The 20,964-nt window shown below is 44.1% G+C and overlaps 1 protein-coding gene across 3 annotated transcripts in view; it reads left to right on the forward strand.

Annotated features, from left to right (window-relative positions):
• Nucleotides 1-20,964, forward strand: part of ARHGAP26 (Rho GTPase activating protein 26) — a 411,202-nt gene that overhangs the window by 381,217 nt on the left and 9,021 nt on the right. For 2 of the 3 annotated variants that reach the window (XM_079771397.1, XM_079771398.1), the window contains 2 exons: nt 8,900-9,010; nt 15,441-15,532. In XM_079771397.1, the coding sequence (XP_079627523.1) occupies nt 8,900-9,010; nt 15,441-15,532 (203 nt within the window). The other variant, XM_079771399.1, reaches the window with a different exon arrangement.

Below are 20,964 nucleotides of genomic sequence, written 5' to 3' on the forward strand. Positions count from 1 at the left end.
CTGTATTGGGATTTCTCAGCAACCATTCAAATCTTTTGAAATAGCAAATCTTATAATTAGATTCTTTGTAGTGCCCCAAAATGCTTCAGTGTTTCCTTACAAATAACTTCATAATTTGTTAGTTGAAAGAGAGTAAATACATTTTAAGGACCCATTCTGATGTACCAGAAATGTGGTATTGAAAAAGATTGAGGGGCTATATTCAGACTTAACAGGAAAGAATATTAGGCTCAGTATGTATTGTGCACCATGGAGCATGAGAGAGGCATTTGTCCCATTTAACCTCACTGGTCCTTTCCCTTGGGGTTGTTTCCTGGGCAATGAGTGGTTGAACTGGGACCCTTGTCCAGGTATCTTTCATTCCAATTCAGAGTTTCTCCTTCTACCTCATATTTCTGTATTATGCTATATGAAGATGTTTGCATGATTGACTTGGGGAGCCTTAACAGTGACAGAGGCCCTATCTTGAATTTTGGATTTTACTTAAATCATGGAATTATTTGCCATTCCCACCACACTTTGTCTGAGATTTAATTTTATTTGAAATTTGTACTTCAGAACAATTTTTTTAAGCTGGAAAACAGAATCACTGCACTTAGACTAGTTGAACTATTTTTAAAGCAAATAATTTAAAAACTATTTTAAAAGTAATTGTGTATAATTGCTAAGGCCTTAGGGGGAATTTCACCAGCTCCTCTCATTAAAATAAACATCACGACTCTGTCATTGTCTGAATAAAATGCATATGAAATTATGCTAGATGAGGGGAAAGAATCTGTAAGTACCCGTGCACACTGGTAAGAGTCAGAAAAGAACACAGAACAGTGCAACCTGGGGGCGCGTGGGTTTTCTGTTGTAAAGTTGTCAGGCACATACTGAACACTAGGCAGGTTGGGATCTGTATAGGATTTCTGTGTTGTAAAACCTTCAGTGGACACATGTAAAGAATATATGTGTTCAAATTTGCAACAAATAAAAGTCAGTTTTTGTGTAATATGCTCTGATTCACCACTATCCAGTTTACCAGTATTTCTTTTGGCCGTTTCCCTGGCTGAAGTTTGAGGTTCCTTCTCTTTTCATGGTACTTTAAGTCAAAACGTAAAGGGCTATTTTCCAAAACAAAAGAATTCACTAATTTTGGATTAGATTAGATAGGTGTTCATGGAATTTTCTCTTCTTTTTCATTATAGGGGGAAAGAAAAAAAAAAATACAAGCAGTCCTTGGATTTAATAGCAGCATTCCTGGCCCAGGTCTAATTGGGAAGGAGGACTGAGGGAGTATTTAGGTCATCCCTGGACCAGCAATCCCACAGCCCAGCCCAGGCCTGAGGCCCATGACTGGGAACCTGGGCTGCAGATCACAGTTTACTGCCTGGCAGAGAGATATAAATACTAGTTTTGTGACTTCTCCACAGTATGCTGCTGGTGCAAGACTCTTTGGCTCCGCCTATGTACATCATCCCTTTTATTTAGTTCAATCTTTGAGAGTCCGAGACTAAGCTAACCATCCACCACTCCCAGTTCCTCTCGGAGCAGCCATACCAATATTTGACCAGGTCCCACATCCCTAGTTGTGTTTGTCTGTCTTTCTATCCATCTTCCTGTCTCCTTCCCCACACTACCTCCTTGGCAGAATGCCCTTTGGAAAATTACCATTGCCTCCAGATGGAAACAGAACACAGGAAGAGAATTATATTCATTTTTATATCATTGGAAATGCTAGGAAGAGAAAAATCGAGGTAACCTTTGTGACCTGGAAAAAAACAAAGTCCCATTTGATTTTTAAAAAATGATAATGCTCCATGCTGGTGGGGCCATGGTGAGAGAGAAGAGGCAGTCCCCACACTGTTGTGGGAATGCAGTTCAGTAGAACCTTCTGAAAAGCTACTTGCTAGGATGTACCAGGACCCTTTAAAGAAGCCTCCTAGGCTTTGACCCACTAATTTAACGTCCAGGAATTTATGCTAAGGAAACAATTGGAGACACAGACAATGATCCTCAGCAAGGAAGTGAGTTGCAGCACTATTTATAACAGCTGAAGGGGGATAATAATCGGAGTGTACACAAAAAGAGAATGGTTACATAAATCAAGGTATACCCCATAACCGAATACCCTGTTGCCATTTTAAAAACATGATATCAAAGGCTATTTACTGACATAAGAAAATGCTTACTTGGGTGAAAAAGGCTATAACTATGTACAGGGTGAGGCAAAAGTAGGTGTACCTTTGTGAGTATGTGAAACAGAGTTTACTCTTGATTATTATTTATTAATTATTGTATTTTCCATATGAAAAACTGTAAACCTACTTTTGCCTCACCCTATATGTAGTATTATCACTCCTCCCCCCCCCCCCCAAAAAAAAAAAAGAGGAAATATGTCAAGATGGTAACAGGCATTATCAGGGCTACAAATTAGATATGATTTTATTACTTGCTTTTTGGTATTTTCCAATTTTCCACAATGCCATCTGTAATTTTGAGTATCAAAAATTTTTTTTAAAAAAGAATAGCTTTCTTTTTCAAGGTCAGCTTACTGCTCAGCCTCTAGCAGCCCACGTTTTAACTGCTGTGGGATAGAGACCAGAGAGCGGCTGCCCCAGCCATGATCCGATGGGGAGCTGCCGGGCAGCCGCCTCCACAGTATGGCAGGCAAGCTCTGGCCAGTGCAGCAGACATGCCATTGTTCCAGTGAGTCACCACAGAAGGGTGTCAAGCTCATGATATTGCATGAACTATCAGCCACAACCCAGCATGCTGCCAGGCCTTTGAGCCTTATCTTCCTAAACCGTTATTTCTTCACTGTCCAGTGAATGTCAAAGGGATTGACTGGGACTTTTGAGGACACTGTAGACCAGCAAACTAGAGCTGATGCAAGCCTTCCTCTTGAATCCAAGTCAAACGGGCAAGTGTTCCTTCCACGCTAACATTTAAGCTGTTGCTGTTACAGTTGAGCCTTGATATGGGGGCCTGGCAGAACCTCAGGAATATTTAGGATAAACAGTATGCTGGGGTGTTCAGCTCAGAGACTCCCTTCCAGCTGGTCTTGAGGGCTACAGAGAGGCCTTGGGGGGTCATCTGCTAAGATTGTAGTTATAAAATTATTTTTTCCTATCCTGTTATCTTTGGCCTCATTAGTGGGAAAAGAGTTTGAGAATTTAGTATTGTAGGTTTCAGAGCCAATAGGAAAGCTGATCATTTTTTATTTGTTTTGTTTTGGACATTTGGGGTGCTGTTGTGAGTTTTAAGTAACGTCTAGCCAGACACTTCTGGCGTGAAAGATGATACAAAGAGCCTGGGGCCATTCTCCTCCTTGTGCACCTTATTTCCCCCTTTTGTGTTTTCTGAGTTGCATCAAAACTAAAATATAATGTGCTGCCTGTTCCTTGGAGGAGCATTTCTATGTTTACAGTCATTCTCCCACTACAGACATCAATCATTGTGGTATATAAAAACGTTCAATGGTATTGGTGACAGTGAGTTTTCTTGATGTGGCTCTGAAGCACAAATAAACAGTAGTTTAAAAATCATAGAAGAACTGTGGCGTTTTATTGTTATACTAAAACATAGTGCTCATAAATTTAAATTGTGGTCATTTTATAGCACATAAATGTTATTGCTATGACTAAACACAAACAAACAAATTAAATTCTGTTAGTTGGTAAAAATTACAGTTAATACCGTGGCAGTTGACATGGAGATTGAGTACATTCCTATAGTTTTTATGAATACCCTGCATTCCAGCTGCACCCCCAGATAATCTCAGCCATGTATGTCTGGCCAAAAACCACTGAGATATCCAAGGACATGAGAAAACATTTCGAACCCAATTGTCTTCATTGACTATGTTGCCAACCATGCCTTTAGCCAAAGGCATCATTCTCGATACAGATGAGGTAGGAAACTGGGGGTGTTTCCTACTTATATAAGCCACTAAAAAGGGAAAAAATTTCTCAAAAACAGTCCTAAGGACTTTTCAATTGTCTTATGCTGATCACTGCCCAGAGGACCAGATGAGTCCCGGCCTCTGGGCCTGGGCTGCACTCTTGACCCTCCAAGTTTGTCCTGATCAGAACTCAGGTTCCTGGGCCAGGCTGCAGTTGGGAAGTCATCACCAGGTCATTGGTGCCTGCTGGGTCATTATCTAGTGAGGTGGGTTGTGGTGAGAGGACTGAGAAAGTTAGGCCTTTCTTACCAGCTGCAGCCATGGAAGAAACTGAGGACTGCACATACAAACGAGGCTGCACTTTCTCCCAGGACTGGAGACAAGGTCAAGTGGGAGCAGGTATTAATAATGGAGCAATGAATCCACTATCTTATATAACAGTTGTTTTTTTCCTGTTTGTTATTTCTGTTTGCTTTCTAAAAGGGAGGTGGTTTTATTTATTTTAAATTGAATGTATTGGGTTGACATTGGTTAACAAAAGTATATAGGTTTCAGGTGTACAATTCCATAACACATCATCTGTATATTGTATTGTGTGCTCACCACCACCAGCCAAGTCTCCTGCTATCGCCACTTATCCCCCCATACCCTCTTCTACCTCTTCCCACCTCCTTTCCCTCTGGTAATCACCATGCTATTGTCTGTATCATGAGTTGTTTTGTTTGTTTTTGCTTGATCCCTTCACCTTTTTTCACCCAGCCCCCTAACTCCCCTCCCCTCAGACAGCAGTCAGTTTGTTCTCTATGAGTTGGTTTCTATTTTGTTTGTTAGTTTATTTTATTCATTAGATTCTATGCATGAGTGAAGTCATGTGATACTTATCTTTCTCTGACTGGCTTATTTCACTTAGCATAATGCTCTCCAGGTCCATCATGCTGTCACAAAGAGTAAGATTTCCCCCTCCTCCTCCTCCTCCTCCTCCTCCTCCTCCTCCTCCTCCTCCTCCTCCTCCTCCTCCTCCTTCTCCTCCTCCTCCTCCTCCTCCTCCTCCTCCTATTCCATTGTGTAAATACCACAGCTTTTTTATTCACTAATCTACTGATGGTCACTTGGGCTACTTCCAAATCTTGCCTATTGAAAATAATGCTGCAATAAACATAGGGGTGTCTATAGTCTTTTGAATTAGTTTTCCAGCTTTTTGGATATATTCCCTGTTTCATTTTTAATTTTTTAAGATAACTTCATACTGCTTTTCACAGTGGCTGCATCAATCTGCATTCCCACCAGCAGTGCACAAGGGTCTACATCCTTGCCAACACTTTTCTGTGGACTTATTGATGATAGCCCTTCTTATGGTGTGAGATGATAGCTCATTGATGTCTCATTGTGGTTTAATTTGCATTTCTCTGATGATTAGTGACGTTGAGCATCTTTTCATGTCTATTGGCACCTGAATGTCCTCTTTGGACAGTTGTCAATTCAGGTCCTTTGCCCATTTTTTAATTGGGTTGTTTATTTTCTGTTGAGTTGTATAAGTTCTTTATAAATTTTGGATATTAACCCCTTAGCAAATGTACCATTGGCGAATATGTCCTCCCATTCAGTGGGCTGTCTTTTGATTTTGTTTATGGTTTTCTTTGCTGTGCAAAACCTTTTTAGTTTGATAAAATTCTATTTGTTTATTTTTGTTGTTGTTGTTTCTCTTTCCTGAGGAGATATATCAGAAAAAAATATTGCTACGAGAAATATACAAGATTTTACTACTTATGTTTACTTCTGGGATTTTTATGGTTTCGAGTCTAATGTTTAAGTATTTAATCCATTTTGAGTTTATTCCTGTGTATGGTCTAAGAAGATGGTCTATTTTCACTTTTTGCACATATCTGTCCAAGTTCCCCAACACCTTTATTGAATAGACTATCTTTACTCCATTGTATGTTTTATCTCCTTTGTCAAATATTAATTGACCATATAGGTGTGGGTTCATTTCTGGACTCTCTATTCTGTTCCATTGATCTACTATTTTATGCCAGTACCATGCTGTTTTGATTACTATGGCCTTGTAGTATGGTTTGATATCAGATAGTTTGATTCCTCCAACTTTGTTCTTCTTTCTCAAGATTGCTGTGCTATTTGAGGTCTTTTGTGGTTCTATATAAATTTTTGGAATATTTGTTCTAGTTCTGTGAAATACGTCATTGGTATTTTGATAGGAATTGCATTGAATCTATACTATATTGCTTTGAATAATATGGACATTTTAATGATATTACATCTTCCTACCCATGAAGTGGTATATGCTTCACTTATTTGTACCTTCTTGCCTTTCTTTCTTCATTATAATTTTCCAAGTACAGGTCTTTTACATCCTTGGTTAAATTTATTCCTAGGTATTTTATTTTATTTTCTGATGCAACTGTAAATGGGATTGTTTTCTTAGTTACCCTTTCTGATAGCTTGTTATTAGTATATAAAAATGCAACTGGTTTCTGGATATTTATTTAGTATTCTGCTACTGTATTGAATTCATTTATCAGTACTAGTAGTTTCTTAGTGATCTTTAGGCTTCTCTCTATATAGTATCATACCATCTGCAAATAATGACAGTTTTCTTCCTTTACAATTTGGATGCCTTTTATTTCTTCTTCTTGTCTGCTGTGGCTAGGACTTCCAGTACTTGGTTGAATAAGAGTGGTAAAGAGGACATCTCTATCTTGTTCCTGGTCTTAAGGGAAATGCTTATAGTGTTTACCAATTGTGTATGGTGTTGACTGTGGGTTCGTCATATATAACCTTTATTATGTTGAGATATGTTCCCTCTATTACCTCTTTGCTGAGAGTTTTTATCATAAATGGGTTCTGGGTTTTATCAAGTGCTTTTTCTACATCTGCCAATATGATCAATGGTTTTTTATCCTTCATTTTGTTTGTGTGGTGTATCACATTTATTGATTTGCAGCTATTGAACCAACCTTGCATCCCAGGAATAAATTCCACTTGATCATGGTATATGGTCTTTTTAATGTATTGCTGGATCCGTTTGCTAATATTTTGTTGAGGATTTTAGCATCTGCAATTGTTTTTAAATCTGTGCCATATTGTCAAATACATCATAAGTTCTTGAAGTTAGGAACCTTGGCAAATACTAACTTGTATTCCACTTTTTTGTCTTGATCATACTAAATTCTCTCTAACTAGTCTTTGCTAAATTAATGGGAGAAAAGGACAAGCTCTTCTAATTTAATCTCATATTTTATGGATTCCGTCTGCTGGATGAATCTAGCAGACAGAAGACTGGAGGCAGGATTGGGGATTTTGTTGGAATTACAATTTGTTGAGTCTTATTGAGTCTGTTACTGCATTCCCAATTTCCCTTGCAAATGTGGTTGGCATCTAAAGGAAAGTCATAAATCAGTGATTCAGAAGGCTTCTAATGCTATGGCTGAGTCTGTGAAGACACTTGGCATAGTATCCAGGAACGGAGCAAGTGTTATTATACCAGAGGCTTGGAGTCAGGCATTGGGGTCTGAACCTCTCAGTCTTGTAACTTAACAGGCTGAGCATCTTCAGACAAGCCTCAAAATTCATCTGTGTAGCATGAATTACAGTAGTGCCTTTTGACTTGTTGGGTGGGCTAAACAAGGTTCACTAATTCACTTAGTAATTATTTATTGAATACTTCAGGCACTATTGGAGATAGCTGTAAACAAAATGGACAAAAATCCCCACCTCATAGCATTTATATTCTAGAAATGTAATACACATAATAGCATTTCATAATGTTTCATTCATTTAGTATGAGGCTATCTGATGAACTCACACAATGGGTTTTTACTGTATATTGCCATAGGAATTTATGTTGCAACTCTAGGTAATTAGAGCCGTAATTGAGTCTCGTGTCTGAATTGAGTATGTCCCATTAAGTAGTACATTTATCTGTTCTTGCTAATTCCCACTATGTTGAGAAAGTCTGTTCCCTGCATGAGAGTGCTGTCATTTTCGCCTCTACAAAGTGCTTAAACCAAACAGTCCAGCGTTGGCTGAGGTCCAGGGGCTGCAGGTGGTGGTGTGGCCAGGTGGTCCTCACATTGTTTTCTCAGTCTTTAGTGTTCACACTTTCTGTGATTTCATGCAATTTTACAGAGTTGCTGAAATGTTTGTTTGTTTGTGGAAAGAAGTCGAAGGGCTAGCATGACCAATTAAAATCAAACCATATTTTAGTGAGTAATTTCAACCTTTCCTCTCCAAACTTTTGATCAGCCAGCCACCAAAGAACAAAATGACAGATTTGAGGTTTCCATTCCTCTTTTTTTTTACTGCCTCCCCTCTGGGGTTTTTCTTTGAGCATCAAAATGCCCAGAACCTATGAAAAGAGGAAGAGCAGACCTGGAAAGCAAACCTCAGAGAAGCAGCACATTGCCCGTAACTATAAGGCTTCTCTCAAGAGGTGTGTGTCCTCTCCAGACACATCCTCCATCCGCTGCCATTTTTCTAACGCGGTACTTCTCCGGGTCTCCAAATGGCAGACAGCCCATTTAGTTAAAAATGTAAACAGGAAATTGTTTTCTAGCTCAATAGCCTGTGTGGCCTGGAAAAAATGGTCATTTTTGCTGAGACACGACTTTAAAAACACTCATGCAGTAGGGGAAGCTGAAGGCTGGTTATAAGCTAGCCCTCCCCCAGACAGAGGCCTGGGATAGGGTATGGGTGTGGGAACTCACATATGTGGGTTCAGGGCATTTATCACCTATGGCCAAAGGCACAATGGACACAACTGGTGAAGCTCCTGTCACGAGAAAGCAGTTATCCTGCAGGGCAAGGAAACACGGTAATGCTCCCAGGATTACCGGACAAGCTTTAGCTGGAAGAACTGACTGGCACGGATGACATGTCTGGGTTCAGTGCTTCTCTAGTTGCTCCAGCTCCCCGTCATGTGGCCTTCCATGGACCTCCTGTGCTCCCACTGTGGTTTCCCTGTGTGCTGATGAGTTTTCTGGTTGTTATGTCTTGCAGCCCCCCGAATCCAAGCCCAACTTCACCCCTCTCGCCATCTTGGCCCATGTTCTCGGCGCCATCCAGCCCTATGCCCACCTCATCCACGTCCAGCGACTCATCCCCCATCAGGTCTGTGGCAGGGTTTGTTTGGTTTTCTGTTGCTGCCGTTGTTCTCTCATTGGCTTGGTCCTCTCTTCATGCAGTGTTCAGCCTCCTCGTCAACTTTGTTCCCTGCCATCCAAATCTGCACTTGCTTTTTGACAGGCCAGAAGAAGCAGTTCATGAAGACTCCAGGTAAAGTCACGGATCATGGCCAATCCAGTCTCGTTTATCCAGAGGCAGTCAGAGACAGCAGGTGGCCAGCCTCTGCACCCCCGCCCCCCAATTCCACCCTAAGAGCCAAAACTGGGAGGGACCATTCTCATGAACCAGCCTGGCATTTTCCACACCCTTCTGAACCTTCCTTCAGTTTGAATTAATAATCTGTGATACTTGCCCTGCCAGTGTGCTCAGTGGTTGATTGTTGACCTATGAACCACGAGGTCACCGTTCGATTCCTGGTCAGATCACATGTACAAGTAGGGGGCTCGATCTCCAGTGTGGGGCATCCAGGAAGCAGCCGATCAATAATGTTTCTATCTCTCCCTCTCCCTGCCTCTCTGAAATCAATAAAAATATATTTTAAAAAAATAATCTGTGATGCTTGAAGTTTGGGGAAAGAGTGCCTCCTGAATGGGTTTCTGTTTGGCTCACTCTGAATCATGGAGCTGTCTGTGCTTTGGTATTAGATGATTTCAGAGGGAACAGTGCTAAGACATGTGCTGGCTTTTTCTTCCCTCATTTTTATTAGGTAGCATCAGGCAACTTTTTTTTTTTGTGGGTACTGAGCACTGACACCTAATTGCTGAAACCAGACCACTGGGAGAGAGATGAATATCAACACAGAATAAGGAACCCAAATATGAAGTGATTTCTCTTTAAATTGTTCATGGCCAGCTCCTTCCCTCCATGCACTCCCAGGAATCGTCAGTGCTCCCAGCCTACTCCTGTCTCCATGTGCAATGAACTGTTACCTCTCATGAGAGCAGCCAACACCTCTTTCTGAGGGTTGACTTAGTTCCTCTCCCCAAGGCCCATGCTATAGTTTTCCCTGCTTTTCCAGCAGAGAGGCTTAAATAATTTATAAAGATGAGTCTCACCCTAACCGGTTTGGCTCAGTGGATAGAATGTTGGCCTGCGGACTGAAGGGTCCCAGGTTCGATTCCGGTCAAGGGCATGTTCCTTGGTTGCGGGCATATCCCCAGTAGCGGGTGTGCAGGAAGCAGCTGATCGATGTTTCTAACTCTCTCTCTCTCTCTCCCTTCCTCTCTGTAAAAAATCAATAAAATATATTAAAAAAAAAAAAAAGATGAGTCTCACTTAGAAAAACAACAACTTGGTGCTTTTTATACATAGATGTGTATATATTACTTTATTGTCCTCCACATACTTTTATATCTATCATTTCATTCTATCCTTGTATGAGAATGAGAGGAGAAATGGCCTGAACCCTATGACAGGGAGGGAAAACTAAGGCACAAAGAGGTGATTTGTACAGTCACATGGCTAAACTAGAGCCAATCCAGAATTCAAGACTTCTGCCCTCAACCCAGCATTCTTTCTGTCAAACATATGGGTGGTCCCAAGTTCAAGGTTCTGTGCAACTTTCAGCCCCAGAGCCTGTCCTGGTCTTTGAGGGTTTCTACCTAGCATTGTCCCAGAATGAGAAAGATAACTTTTCAGTATATCCTTTTATCTTCACCCAGGAATAAGGTAAATATTCAAATCATATTTTCCTGACACTCAAGTTATTTCCTAATTATTTCTTAGACACATTCTGGGTACTTTGGGAAATGTCAACTTTCTAGGACACTAGATATGGTAGATATGGCATTGATGCATCTGATTAGGTCACTGATTATCCATGAGGACCTGAACCAGAGCAAACCACAGTGACCAGAGACAGTAACCTTCCAAATGCCTCCCTCACTCATAACAGAGACTTAGTCGTTTTGATCAAAAAGGAGTAAAAATTCAAGACATTGGCTCCTTGGACAGGATAAGTTAGGAGACTGAGGACAGTAGAATCATTCAGCTAAAAACCTGAAATGTACTCTCTGCTTTGAGATTATTCACTTTTTTGTGTCTCTGAGCTTTGGGGCCCTGTTGCCTATTCAGTAGTTCCACCTCTCCACTCCTTCTCACCTTCCAAGGTATTTCCCTTTTTTGTTTGTTTGTTTGTTTGTTTATCTGTTTTCTTTAGCTACTCCTTTCCTCTCCCAAGGATTTCCAGATTGGCAGAGGACTGAGGCAGTAGAAGCTTCTCACTGCTGTGTTTGGGGTCATGGTTACTCAGCACTGCCTTTTCTGGCCATGGTTAGAACAGCACCATTTGAAGATCCTATTCCACAACCCTGTAGGAAGCTACCATTTTGATATATGCAAGGCTGAGTAGGGCTTACAATTAGCTGTCACTGAGCTAAATATGTACTAGTATGCCAAGGTGAGCACGGATACAGACAGTAGTGGGGAGCTAGCCCATCAGAGCTCGCCAACAAAGAGGGCTAAAATCCCATAACTGCCATTGCAATATAGAGCCAAGAGGTGGGGTGTATACCTATTATTCAGGCCCAATGGGGCCTTCCCCCAAATCTGCTTCCAGAATGTGAACTTCAGATTTCCTTTCCTAGGAGAGCAGATAAAAATAAGTACTTTATTACACTTAATCAATGGTCTCCTAAATGTCTACATAGTCTCCCCTAGAAGTGGCTTTCTCTCCCCTCTTCCAAGCAACTTTAGTGCTTGTTAGTTCAAGCTCAGAAACGTAGCTGCCTTTCATTTGTAACCCTAGAAAAGCACCCAGCCCCAAACCCATAACTTGCATTTGCACGGGGGCCTCTGGAAATGGTACCTAAATGATTAAGCCATTGCAACCTGCCAATCTATCAGGCCCCACCTCCCTGTCATGCCATACAATGGAGAGTGGGTCTTCATTTTGATAGGCTTGCAAGGGCATTTGAGGGAAACTCCTCTGAGTGCTTTCCTGGCCTGGTGCCATGCTCAGAGGCAAAAATGAAAAATGAACTGGCAAAGGGTTCCAAACTTGTTCATGCCCTTGAAGGCCCAGCTAAGATCTGAAGGGCACTGTTACAGGAGCAGCCGAAGGCACCCCAGGCTCTCTATGTTCAGTGCTGAGAGGCACAGTGGAAAAGAGGGAGCCAAAGAACCAAAGATGCTTGCTGGGGATTTTTTATTTTTTTGCTCAGAGCCAAATCCTACAAACACTGCCTCTGTGCCAACAGGAGCTGTTTGGGTAGGAACCCTACCTAAAGCAAACTGCTCAAGGCTTTTGCAGGGAGTATGGCATGGGACACTGGACTTGCTGGGCTGACACACTTTTAAAAATGATTAAGACTCTTTCCTGGGTAGAGTTGCCAGATTTTGCCAATAAAATGAATACCCAGTTACATTTGGATTGTAGATAAACAACAAAAGATTTTTTTTAATTTTTTATTTTTTTTTAGTGTAAGTATGTCTCCTGTAATATTTGGGACATACTTATACTAGAAAGTATCCCTTATTGATCTGAAATCCAAAGTTGGCTAGGTATCTTATATTTTACTTGGCAGCCCTTGTCCAGGAGAATGGAAGTGGTCTCTTTAAAAAGCACTCCTTCTGTCATCCCTCCCATCTTTGTGCATGTCCCAAGGGGGTGGGATAAGTCACAGGGGAAGAGAACTTCTCATAGACCATCAGTCACCTATTAATTTAAAAGAAAAGCAAGGCCCTTTCCTGACCTTCGTATTTATTTATTTATTTACTTATTTACTTATTTATTTATTTTTAAGATTTTTTTTTTTAATCCTCACCTGAGGAGGGCCTGCTCATTGACATTTAGAGAGAGAGAAACATTGATGTGAGAGAGAAACATGGATAGATTGTCTTCTGAACGTACCCCGACAGGGAATCGAACCTGCAACCTAGGTATGTGCCCTGACTGGGAATCAAACCTGCCACCTTTCTTTCTGTTCTTAGGACAACGCTCCAATCAACTGAATCACACCGGCCAGAGCTGTGTTTATTTTGATTGTACTATTTCATTGTCAATTCACTATTCAATTCCAAAAGCCTAATATTAGTGAAAAATTACTCCTCTCAAATGATAATCTTGGGCATCTTACCCTCGGCTTTCCTCCTGCCAGATATCCCAGTTGGTTTCCCTGGCTTGCCCCTATTTGTTCCCATTCCCTTTATTTAATGAGATTAATAAGTAACCTCTATGAAAATCCAGCTGGAGGGGCCTGGCCTCAGCTGATCTTTCCCTCACCTTTTATTTCCCTGTACGCAGTCTCCCTGGGCTCTCCTCACCTGCTCTGCCCTGTCCTCAAGGTGCAGTGACCTGGCTAATGTCCACTGAGCTCTCCTTCCACCTTCCATGTCACAAAGGGCTCTACTTACCTGTCAGTATAGGGGTTAGGTGATTTAGCACTTTTCACAGCCAGGTGACTTCTCTCTGCTCCCCACTCCCTAAAAAAAAAAAAAAAAAAAAAAAAAAGAAAAGAAAAGAAAAGAAAACCAAAACTTTTTTTTCCTTCCTGGAAAGTTGCACGTGGGATAGTTGGCCCTTGATGGCCAATGCACTGACTGGGTTTGATTAGCTCACAGAATGTGCCCCTTGTTCTGAACTTTATTCTGTTTAATGATAATTACCCAGAAAGAGCTGTTTTCCATTGGAGCTGATGAATTCTAAAGACTGTTCTTTCCCGCATTCCCAGAGGTCCCACTTCCTTTTTTTCTGAATTTCCCAATTTTCTCCCACCTGGCCATCATCTCGTGGCTACTAGAAGACCAGAGAGAATGCAGTAAACTGCACCCTGGCAACAAATTCTGGATAGTCATTTACTCTTACATTCTGCACAGTAGACCTTTTCAGCCTTCTTTCCTTCAGTTTTCATGGAGCCCAGACTAGAAGTTCTAGATGCCTGGCTCTGGGATGGGTTTCCAACCATCCAGGGCTTCTCTTTCCCAAAGCTGTCTTGGTGATTCCAGGACATAATTCCAGAATGACCCACTATGCCCTGCCCCTTCTGAGTCTGTCTGGATTTACCCGACACCAACCATTCCTCAGCTAAATCTCATTTGGTCCCTAGAAATCGGTGCACCATGGGAGGCTTAGCACCACTGGCTCCTTGAGGCTGCCCATTAATCACATGAAGATGAAATAATACTGTATATACCTCCAGTAATTGTCTAACCCAGAGCACCTATCACTGGTTTGTTATTCTGCCCTGGAACTCCTACATAAGCTTCCTCAGATGGCTTGGAGGGAGAAGGAAATTGCTTTTATCAAATAAAGAGCCAACTTGGCTGTTAAATGTAATTTTTCTTATGACCCTGAGAATTCCATAGATCATTTGGAACTAGTTGGATATCAAAGCAAAATTTTATAGATCTTAATAGGATTTACCTGTTTTTTACAGTTTACTCTCTGGAACACGAGTTTGCATTCTGTGGTCCCTGGGTCCAATCTCGCCCACCACCTGTTTTTTGTAGTCAACGTTTGATGGAACCCAGCCACACATACTTGCTTACATGCTGTCTATGGTTGCTTCCGGGCTACAATGCAGAGTTGAGTAATTACACCAGAGACCATATGGCCCACAAAGCCTAAAACATTTCCTGTCTGGCCCTTTACAGAAAAAGTTTGCCCACCCCAACTCTAGAACAGTGGTTCTCAGCCCTGTTGCACACCAGAGTCCCTTGGAGACCTTTTTAAAATCCTGATGCCTCTGTTTATATCTGCAAGTCAGGCTAGAACCCAGCCATCTGCACTTTTTTAAAAGCTCCCCAGGTGATTTTGATACACTATGAGAGCGGTTGTCAACACTCATTGGACATGAGAAGGGGGAAAAAATGCATTGTGCCCCCCCCTCCCTTCTTCCCACACTCCCACACATGTTCACGTGCATACCTTGTCTATTCCCTGCCCTCCCTGGCGGTCAGGGAGTTCCAGCTCTGGAATCCTGCTCCACCAGCCCCATGAGAAATAAGTAACATCTGGAGAAGCTGATGTCAGCCTGTGGCCCAGAGTGGAAACCTGGCTTTGCTAGAATTTCTCCTTTTTGACTCACTGAGCAGTGCCCGCTCTCAGCAGGCTCTGCTGGGAGTGTTCTCTGTGCACTATGGAAGTCCTCTCCACCCCTTCCTCCCTCCTCTCCAGCCTGCCCTCCCACTGTTCCGCTGCTGTAACTCCTAGGTCAAGTTTTAACATGGCACAAGGTCACCCCACAAGAAGTGCGGTTTCTCAGGGTTCATGGCTTTTCTCTGAATATTTCTCTCTTTTTTTCTGGTGACCTTTGCAACTTTTCCACCTCATGTTGTACCCACTGGCTGCCTGGTTAGGCTCTCCCCACCCCAGAGGACCAGGTGGCTCACAGTGAAGGGGAAGAAGAGAGAAGAAGTATCTGGAGCTTTCAGAGGGTTTTTAAACATTGCTAACTAAACGCCTGTCTTCACACAGCACCCCGTTCCGGAAGGCAAAAGCCTTGTATGCCTGCAAAGCTGAGCACGACTCAGAGCTCTCGTTCATCGCAGGCACGGTCTTCGATAATGGTGAGTTTTCTTGTCCCCTCGCAAAGATGGGGGCAGCAAATAAATAACTGGAGTTTTCCAGGTCCCTACCTAAGGAAAATCTCATTTGAATGGATAAGACTGAAAATGAGTGTGTTTGTGTGTTTTTTCCCAAAATGAGAGAGCAGCAGTAGACCTTTAGACTGAAGGGTCCCAGGTTCGATTCTGGTCAGGGCACATGCCTGGATTGCAGGCTTGATCCCCAGTGTGGAGGTGTGCAGGAGGCAGCCAATCAATGATTCTTTCTCATCATTGATGTATCTATCTCTCCCTCTCACCTCCTCTCTGAAATCAATAAAAATATATTTTAAAAAAACGTGTGGTCAGCCGATATGGGCAGTCTCGGCACAGGGTCACGGACCATCCCTCCTACCGCCTGCCTGAAACCCAGAAGTACAGGGCAGCCAAGGCTCACAGGTAACACTGGAGAACAGGAACTCTAGATTCAGGCCTCTCCAGCTCAAGTCCTGGCTGTGTGACCTCAAGCAGAAAACAGAGGGTTGTGAGAAAATCAAGATAGTGCACATCACATATGTAAAATAGGTCTCAACACATACTCAGTGGTCAATACGTTATTGTTGTGATTATTGTCATCATTCCATCCATCTTAGACAAGACACTGATGCTGTCATAGTTCTTGGTGACCGTCTTTCCTTTTCAGCTGGTAGGACCCAGGCCTGGATCTCGGCTGGGTAGGAGGTAATCACCTTGACACCTGGGCCCTGGCTCTGTGTTAGGGCCTCGAGGTCCAAGGCAGGTCAGAGATGGGCTCCTGGGACCAGCCTTGACTGCATCCGCATGCCCAGGGGCTGCCCCGGGGTGCACGGTCCCTGCGCTCATCATGGCAGGGATTCTGAGCAGGCACAGGGCACCTGGGAGTTCCCAGCTCACACCTGACACTGGACCTTCTCAGCCAGCAGGGCTCGGTGTGAGCCCATAACTGCATGTGGCCTGCAGGGCCTGTGTCCTCTTTGATGGTCCTCAGAGCCCCCAAAGCACTGTCCTTAAACCTTTGCTCCATTTTCACGGGCCCTTTGCAAGTCAGAGCGCTCAGCCAGCCCACCCAGCCTCCTCCCCCATGAGCAGCTGGGGCTTTCAGGCCCCAAGAGACCTGCAGGGAAGTGGGTCCACCAAAGGCTGTCCAAAGCCATGTTGTTGGCGCGTGTTCCCTGAACAGGCCCACTTGCCGGAATCACAGCCCAGCCATCACACGACACCGCTGCCGCAGCAGACAAACCAGAGTGGGCTGCGCACAGGATTCTGTGTCCTGCTCTGTCTGCAGGGGAGGGACTGCCCATAGATGCGCAGGATTTGAGAGAGCCCCACCTTTACCAGTGAATTCAGTTTAAAGATCTGTCCTCTAAACCCCAATTCACTGTTCCCCTGGGCAAGGGACTTGGCATGGTCCTACCAGCTGTTCACTCTGACAACACAGAGGACCCCTGACTGCAGGGACAGAATTGGTCTAAGCTCCCAAAGGGGTGTGTGTGTGTGTGTGTGTGTGTGTGTGTGTGTGTGTGTGTGTGTGATTTGTGACTCCTTTTCTCAAGTGTAAGCCTTCTTCCATTTTTTTAAACTTTTACATTGAGATATTCACAATCCATAAAAGGTACCCATTTAAAATGTACAACTCAGTGGGTTTTTTATATATCCAGAGTTGTGCAACCATAACCACTATCTAATTCCAGAATCTATTCATTACCCCCAAAAGAAACCCTGTACACTTTAGCAGTCAAGCCCCAGGTACCTCTAACCCTACCCCGTCCAGCCTAGGTAACCACTATTCTTTCTGTCACCATAAATTTGCCTGCTTGGATAATTCATATAAATGGAATTACACAGTATGTAGCCTTTTTAGCTGGCTTCTTTCACTTAGCATCTTTTCAAGGTTCATCCATGTTGTATCATGTGTCAGAACTTCATTCCTTCTTATTGCTGAATAATATTCCAGTGTATGAATATATCACATTTGATTAATCCCTTTGTCAGTGGATGGACATTTTGATTATTTCCACTTTTGGCTTCTATAAACATTCATGTACAAGTCTTTGTGAGGACATGTATTTTCCATTTTGGTGATATACCCAGGAATGGGATTGCTGGGTCCTACAGTAACTATGTTTAACTGTTTAAGAAACTGCCAAACTGATTTACAAAAGGAAAGTTTTTTTATCCCCAGTGGGGGGGGGGGGGGGGGCGTGCAATGCAAAAAACAAAACAAAACTGTTTTACATTCCTACCATTTGTTTTTAAGTCTTCTGTTTGAAGTAGTTTAAGTAGCTAACCACAAAAAGAAAAAGAAAAGATACGTAGGTAATTTTAACTGCCAGGTCCTTTCCTCCCCATCCGGGTGCTCTGGGATTCTCCCACCCCACACGTGTAGTCGTCACAAACCCCGTCCTGACAACTGAGCACGAGGGAGGCCTGGTTTAAGAAGCAGCATTGCCCAAGCCTCCGTGGCCTCTGGGAGTCGTGGCAGAGGTCACTGACACTCGTTTGTTTTTAATCAGCAGTGCCAGTGACCTTTCGAATTCCCTGAAGAGCAAAAGGCCAGATTAAGCCCAGAAGACACCTTTCAGTGTTTACTTTGAGCTGCAGTTGAAGGATCTGACAAAATGTTGCTCCACTTTATAGACTGGTTTGGCTGATAGCATTTTATTATGTCTGATTTTGGGGAAATGCTACATATCCTCTGTTTTCCCCTTCCCTTCACAGGCATTAGAGGAGAAAAACCCTATTTACACGTCAGGCAGGGAGATCTCTTTCTTTGTTCTGTCTCATTAGTTTAGTGCTGGAGATACTAGGCAAGGACTGTTTATGTAGAATGCTGTGCAGCTGTCAGATGAAGTTATCAGACCAATTCGAAGAAAGTTTCCTAATGACAGGGTTGGAGTCCGTGAGTGTGTGTGTTTTCAGGACCAAGAAGAATAAATAAGGAGGGGAAGAGGGGACAGTCTGGTGTTTCGTAGTGACTCATCTCCAAGGCTGGATTCCAGGGGCCCATGCTGTGCAGTCAGCGCCTGGACTTTGTGCAACCGGGAGTGGATGTGCAATACTCGGAAATAACTCCATGGCAGCCCTTGCCAGTCTACCCGGAAACTGCCCACTTCCCCAGGAGCCAGCACCTCCAACAGTAACTGGAAAGAGAAATAACTCGTGTTCTCAGGAACATTATTCACCTTGAAGCTACGTGATTAGCAATACCTGGAAAAGTCACATGGTGTTCACTAAAATTGAATTCTTTTCAAGATTGGAGATGGACTGGATCCATTTATCTCCAGAGTCCAGGGTGCAGTGTGAGTACACGGAGGGCTGCCCCAGGTCTCCTTGGCTGATAGGGAACTTCACCAGGGCCGCTGAGCCGCTCAGGCAGTGGGGTTGCAGCGGTTCCTCTATGGAGTCTCCAGCCTCCCAGCCCTTTCTGCTGCCAAACCCAAGCTGCCTCTATCTCTCACCTGGTGTTTCCACCAGCTGCCTAACTGGCCTCGACACGTCCACTCTTGCCCTCATCCCATTCTCCACACAGCAGCCAGGGTGACCTTTGAAAAATGGAAATCACATCATATTATTCTCCTGCTTAAAATACTCCAGGGGCCTCCCGTTGCTCTGAGAATCATTGACAAGGCCCTCCGCAGTCCAGGGCCTGCCCCTCCCTCCACACACTACAGCCTCATAGGCCTTTATTTTCTCAGGTGGGGTCAGCCAACCATAATCTGCCAGTCAAACCCAACCCACTGCCTGTTTTTGTAAATAAGGCTTTACTTGAACACAGCTACCCAGATCGCTTTACATATTATCTATGGCACAAACAGTGGCAGAGTGGAGTAGAGACACAAGCCTATCTAATAAAGAGGGAATATGCTAATTGATCCTCACGCCGTTGCAAAGATGGCAGCACCCACAGCCAATAAGGAGGGAATATGTTAATTAACTGCCCCACCCTCAAAGATGGTGGCACCCACAGCCAATAAGGATGGAATATGCTAATTGACTGTCCTGCCCTCAAAGATGGCGGCACCCACAGCCAATAAGAAGGGAATATGCTAATTGACTGCCCCGCCCTCAAAGATGGCGGTGCCCAGTCCCCTCAGGGGCGGCAGGCACACAGCAAGGCCAAGCCCACCCCCAGGCAGGCCAGGCGGCTCCACGCGCCTGCCTCCTGAGTCCCCCAGTCCCCTCAGCCCCCAGCCGCCCAGGGCCGGCCTGAGGTACAGGCAAGCCTCAAATGGTGGCTGTCCAGCCGACACCCAAGGCGCAGGCAAGCCTCAGATGTCGGCTTCCCAGCCGCCCAGGGCTGGCCTGAGGTGCAGGCAAGCCTCGGATGGCAGCTGCCCAAGGCTCAGGTAACCAGGGCCGGCCAAGGCTTGCGCTGCTGGCAGTGGCAGCAGCAGAGGTGTGATGGGGGCGTCGCCTTCCCCTGATAGCCAGGTTGCCTCCTACCCCTGAGGGCTCCCAGACTGTGAGAGGGGACAGGTCGGGCTGAGGGACTCCCCCCTCCAGTGCATGAATTTTCATGCACTGGGCCTCTAGTTTATTATATGGCTCTTTAAGAAAAATTACTGATGACTATTCTAAAACCACACCAAGCTTTTCCCCAACTTCAAGCGCTTGCACTTGCATCATCCCTACCCAATGACTCCTTTAGGTCATTTAGATTTTAGTTTGTTGAGCTCCTCCCCACTCACCCACATATCCATCCCAATCTCTTTCTCTCCACTCATCTCTACCTAAAAGTATATGCTTATTTATTATAGACTAGAGGCCCCATGCACTTGGGGGTTTGTGGGGGGTTCCTCAGCTCGGCCTACACCCTCTTGCAGTCTGGGAGCCCTTGGGGGATGTCCAACTGCCGCGGAGGCGGGAGAGGCTCCCGCTACCGCTGCTGCGCTCACCAGCCATGAGCTCGGCTTCTGGCTGAGCAGCACTCCCCCTGTGGGAGCGCACTGACCACCAGGGGGCAGCTCCTGCATTGAGTGTTTGCCCCCTGATGGTCAGTGTGTGTCATAGCAACCGCTCGTTCTGCCATTCGGTCGATTTGCGTATTAGCCTTTTATCATATAGGATTGTTTACTCCCTCCCCCAAGAGCAGAATCTTGTCTGCTTGCTCTGTAATATGTGAAAGGACTTAGCACAGTGCCTGGCACATGGTAGGTGCTTAATAAACACTTGTTAAATGAGTAAATGCATCCAAACTCCACAGTGCCTCTTCCAGTCGGTGCTGCTTCTCCATGGGGCAGCCAGCCAGTAAGGGTCTTAGTCGCACACTTGCACCTTGTCCACTGTGAGCGGAGGAGCGGGGAGAACATGAGCTGTATATACAGGGGTGTGTGGTGTTATATGGATAGAGCTGAGAGAAAGTGGTTGGCAGGAAGCGCACCCATGTCAGCAGCAGCTTATATTTATTATATGCTTGC

The sequence above is a fragment of the Cnephaeus nilssonii genome (genome assembly GCF_951640355.1).
Source record: "Cnephaeus nilssonii genome assembly, chromosome: 5".
NCBI lineage: Eukaryota > Metazoa > Chordata > Mammalia > Chiroptera > Vespertilionidae > Cnephaeus > Cnephaeus nilssonii.